The sequence below is a fragment of the Vombatus ursinus genome, unplaced genomic scaffold, assembly GCF_900497805.2.
Source record: "Vombatus ursinus unplaced genomic scaffold, bare-nosed wombat genome assembly UNPS02008415.1, whole genome shotgun sequence".
Lineage (NCBI taxonomy): Eukaryota > Metazoa > Chordata > Mammalia > Diprotodontia > Vombatidae > Vombatus > Vombatus ursinus.
Genome location: NW_020948193.1, coordinates 1 through 4,941, shown reverse-complemented (window position 1 = coordinate 4,941; position 4,941 = coordinate 1). Strand labels below are relative to the sequence as shown.

At 63.8% G+C, this 4,941-nt stretch overlaps 1 protein-coding gene across 1 annotated transcript; it reads left to right on the top strand.

Annotated features, from left to right (window-relative positions):
- Positions 1-6: 6 nt before the first annotated feature.
- Positions 7-4,931, top strand: LOC114034184 (DNA polymerase delta catalytic subunit-like; the record flags this gene model as incomplete). The annotated part of the gene is made up of 10 exons (XM_027849787.1): positions 7-718; positions 801-917; positions 997-1,110; positions 1,204-1,351; positions 2,292-2,387; positions 2,465-2,602; positions 2,690-2,865; positions 3,771-3,923; positions 4,189-4,291; positions 4,744-4,931. Coding segments are annotated over exons 1-10 (1,301 nt in total), but the record flags the coding sequence as incomplete, so codon positions are not given.
- Positions 4,932-4,941: the final 10 nt, after the last annotated feature.

The window sequence follows — 4,941 nt, the reverse complement described above, 5'->3', positions numbered from 1 at the left end:
GCCTCCATCCGTGTTTTGTCCTCCATTCCTGGGTTCCAGCCTCCATCTGTGTTTTGTCCTCCATCCTTGGGTTCTAGCCTCCATCCGTATTCATCTTCATCCCCAGATTCCAGGATCCATCCCTCTGTCTTTTCCTATCACAAGGCTCCATCTTCCATCTAGGTTTTGGCCTTCGTGTTTCTTCTCTCATTCTGGCATGTGGAGGACTCTGACCTCCATATTCTGTCCCTCATCCCATTATGGCACCCAAGGATTCCATGTCCCTTCTCCAGACCTGACGCCCGCCTCCCTCTGTTCTCATGCCTGTTACGGTGCCTGTTCCGGTCTTTCTGTCCTCGTCTCTCTTCCAGCGGACAGGGTGGCTCAATGAGTAGGGCTGTGGCTGGTTTGTGGGGAGCTCTGGGTTCTCGTTCTGTTTTGTGCACTGGGCCATCTCTGGCAGGTCGCTCCTCTGGCCTGCCATGGGGTGGCACGAATGGGATTCCTGTCATCCCAGGCTCTCCTCCTCTGTGAGTGTCTCCTCAGCTTCTCTCTCTCTTCCTTGTCTCCTCATTCCTCCCAGTCCCCACCTCCTTCCATCCCCTAACTCTTCACCTCCCACCCCGCGTTCCCCATCCCTTCTCTCCTAGGCGGTACGTGAGGGCCTCGTGATGCCGGTGGTGAAGACTGAGGGGGCTGAGGATTTCACCGGAGCCACAGTGATTGAGCCCCTGAAAGGGTGAGCTGAGGTGGGGGGGCGGTCAGCTCCCTGGGGCTGCTCCAGGCTGTCCTGACCTCTCACCCCTTGTGCCCCCATCCAGGTACTACGATGTCCCCATCGCGACCCTGGACTTCTCCTCCCTGTACCCGTCCATCATGATGGCCCACAACCTGTGCTACACAACGCTGCTGAGGCCGGGGGCTGCCCAGAAGCTGGGGTAAGGCAGCTGCCTTGGGATGGGTCTGGGGGCGTTGAACCAGGGTCTCCTCCTCACACGTGCCGCCCTCCCCCTACAGCCTGACCTCTGACGAGTTCATAAAGACCCCGACGGGGAATGAGTTTGTGAAGGCGTCTGTGAGGAAGGGGCTTCTGCCTCAGATCTTGGAGAACCTGCTCAGTGCCCGGAAGAGGTGGGGACCAGGCCCTCCGCCCTCTCTCTGCTCCCTCCCCCCACCCCACTGCCACCCGGCCCACGGGCCGTTCTGACCGTCGATCCCTCCCAGGGCCAAGGCAGAGCTGGCCAGAGAAACCGATCCCCTGCGGCGGCAGGTCCTGGACGGACGTCAGTTGGCGCTGAAGATCAGCGCCAACTCTGTCTACGGCTTCACCGGAGCCCAGGTTGGGAAGCTGCCCTGTGTGGAGATCTCTCAGGTGAGCCGGGTGAAGAGGTCAGGGTGGTACAGGAACCTGAAACGCGAGCCCTCCGCTCACAGGGGAGGCCGGGACCAGCGTGGGGGCGAGGCCTGCCCTGAGAGACACCCTGACGACGGGTCGTGGGCCGCCGTCTCCAGCCGGTTTGCTGGAACCTTCTCTTTTTCGTGGGACCGCAGAACAGAAGAGCTGGAAGAGCCTCAGAGGTCATCTCATCCAGCCGCTTCATTTTACAGCCAGGGTCACCCAGAGAATGGGTGCTCGAGCCAGGATTCAGACCCAGGGCCTCTGACTCCTGGAGCATTCTTTGTGGGGCCCCTCTCCGTTCCCCGCCTCCTGGCCCGGTGGTGGTAGAATAATGCAGTTCTAGGTGGCCACTCCGTGGGTCCAGTAGTCGTGGAGCCAGACGAGAGGCCCCACGGTCTCTCTCTGTGCATGGCAGCCACGTTAGCGAAGGCCCCGCCCTGCCAGGGTTTCAGCATCTTCAGGTCCCTGTGGGCTGTGCCACGTTAAGTGGTCTCCAAGGTGGCAGCTGCAGCTCCGACCCTGGTGTTCTGGGGGTTAGAGAACATTCGTGAGGGAGCGCTGGGGGCCAGGAGGTGGCTAATGGGGAAAGATAGAGAGGAAACGGGAGGGGGGACAGATGGAGAGAAAAGATGGGTAAGAGGAGAGGCAGGAAAAGGAGAAGGGAAATGTCAGGGAGAGACGGGGCCTAGCGGAAGAAGAGGCCGATGGCGCCGCAGACGGAATCTCGTAGCGGGGACGGGGCAGACCAAGCAGGCACCTGCTTGCCTTCCTTTACGTGGCATCATTTAAAGTTTTCTGGGGCTTGGGGGAGGGCGGGGCTGAGTCCTTGCCTTTTCCCACTGTTCTGGCTCTGCCCCCGCGCTCCGCCTTCCTCTAGAAGGGCGCCATGTTTTCCTTTCCTTCCCCGCTCCAGAGTGTCACTGGCTTTGGGCGACAGATGATCGAGAAGACCAAACAGCTGGTGGAGTCCAAGTACACCGTGGAGAATGGGTACAGCGCCGACGCCAAGGTGAGCGGCGGGCTGGGGCGGGCCGAGGCGCCTCCCTGAGCCGGGCTGCGCCTCCACGGTGGCTGGCTTCCTCGCAGGTGGTGTACGGAGACACAGACTCAGTGATGTGCCGCTTCGGGGTCCCCTCGGTGGCGGAGGCCATGGCGCTGGGCCGAGAGGCCGCAGACTGGGTGTCCAGCCACTTCATCTCGCCCATCCGGCTGGAGTTCGAGAAGGTGAGCCGGGGATGGGGAGGGGGTGAGCGGGGAGCCTTCCCGGGCTCCAGGCGTCTCATCCCTCCGCGTCTCCTCTCCCACCCGTAGGTCTATTTCCCATACCTGCTCATCAGCAAGAAGCGCTACGCGGGCCTGCTCTTCTCCTCGCGCTCCGACTCTCACGACAAGATGGATTGTAAAGGGCTGGAAGCCGTCCGCCGCGACAACTGCCCTCTGGTGGCCAACCTGGTCACGTCTTCGCTGCGGCGCCTGCTCATTGACAGGTCAGTGGGTGGTGCAGACCACAGGCCCTGCCCGGCTCGGTCACCCCGGAGGGTTTACTAAGGCGGGTCGACCCTCGAGGGCACGTGGGAGGGCTGCAGGAGGAGTGCTGGGAAGACCCAGTGACAGGTGAGGGGGGTAGCCTGGGAAGGGAGGCTGGCCCCAGACCGCAGAGGGCCTTCGAGTGCCGAGCCAAGGAGGCCAGGCCGTCCTGGAGGTGTCTGAGCGGGAGAGCGACAGTCCCTTCTGGGCCTTAGGGAGGTGATTTTGGCGATGGTGGGGGGCCGTGGCAGCAGCCCCAGTGGGGGGGTGGTCAGGTGGATCCTGGAGATAGAAAGAGCAGGATTTAGTGACGATACAGAAGGAGGGTGGGGGGCAGTGAGGAATCGGGGGTGGCGTTCACCGCTAGGCCGAGGTCTTCACTCTTTGGCTGCAGTCGGGAAGTTGGAGGAGGGGCACAGCACAGTGGGGGGAAGGAGGGCTGAGGGGGAGGGTTTGAGAAGCTGATGGAAATTCCACATGGAGGTGGTGCAGGCCGGCCTCAGTTTCCTCATCTGTAAAATGAGGAGAGTTGGGCTAGTTAACGTGCTCCTGTGTCCATCCAATGACTAGGAGAAAGACTAGGGCTGGCTCTGTGGAACTGGGAGTCACTTCTCTGGAGGTGACGAGGAGAATCCTCAGGACGGAGCCTTGAAGGACGCCCACAGTTGGTGGGTGTGCCATGGAGAGGAGCCTGGGAGGGAGAGCTGGGGCCCGGGGACGTGGTGACTCACCCAAGGTCATGCAGGTAGTGAGTGAATGCTTGTCAGCGGTGCCAGGTCGGGCCCTGCTCACTGCGGTGCCCCTGGTCCCCGGCCCGGCACTTCTACCCGCCGGCTGAGGCCTCTCTTCTCCCCGTCCCCCCCAGGGACCCCTCTGGCGCGGTGGCCCACGCCCAGGACGTCATCTCGGACCTCCTCTGCAACCGGATCGACATCTCGCAGCTGGTCATCACCAAGGAGCTGACCAGGGCCGCCGCTGACTACGCGGGGAGGCAGGCCCACGTCGAACTGGCCGAGAGGTCGGGCCGCGGCCGGGAGCGGATCGGGGAGGCGGGAATGGGCAGTGGGGGGCGGCTGGGTTGGAGAACCCGGCCCTGGGTCGGGGTCAGGGTGACCCAGAAATAGCGCCCTTCGCCTGCCCAGCTGGGCTCCCCTCCCACTTCCTGTGGGGCTCAACCGCTCCCCGGCCCTGCCTGTTCCGGTCGTCCCGGGGTGGGGGAGGGAGGCTGCGCCCCGGGCCCCCGCTGCCCCGGAGCTGGGCATGACCCTCCTGTCTCCCCTCAGGATGAGGAAACGGGACCCCGGCAGTGCCCCCAGCCTGGGGGACCGAGTGCCCTATGTCATCATCAGCGCCGCCAAGGGCGTTGCGGCCTACATGAAGTCAGAGGTTTGTCCTCCTTCCCCGTCCCCCCGCACTGCTTCCCTGAGAGACCCACCGCCACCTGTGGCCCTGGCCTGGCCGCCCTCCCCATTCTCACTTCCCCTTTCCAGGCCGGGAGGCTGGGCGCGAGGGTGGGGGCCACGGGTGCTTTCCCTGGGCCGGCTCCTCCCCCGGGGCCCAGGTGGCTGCTCAGGGAGCCTTGTGTGTCTGCCCCAGGCCGGCCTTCCATCAGGCTGTGCATTCTGCCCTGTGACCCAGTGACCTCTGGCCCACTGCCCCCCCCAACTCCTGACGCCTCGACCAGCTGGGGGTGGGGGGGGGCTTGGAGGTTGGTTCCGTTGCTTGTGCGAGATCACAGAATCAGGATTTGAACCCAGATTCCCTAGGCTTCAGAGCCCAGGCCCTTTCCGCTGCAGCCCTGGGCCTTCTAACCCAGCCCTCTCTCATCTTGCCCCCAGGACCCCCTGTTTGTGCTGGAGCACAGCCTGCCCATTGACACGCAGTACTACCTGGAGCAGCAGCTGGCGAAACCCCTGCTGAGGATCTTTGAGCCCATCCTGGGCGAGGGCCGGGCTGAGGCCGTGCTGCTGCGTAAGGGCCCAGCCGGGATGAGGGGGCCTGGGGGAGGGAGGGGAGCCCGGGCCAGGCTGGGGGGT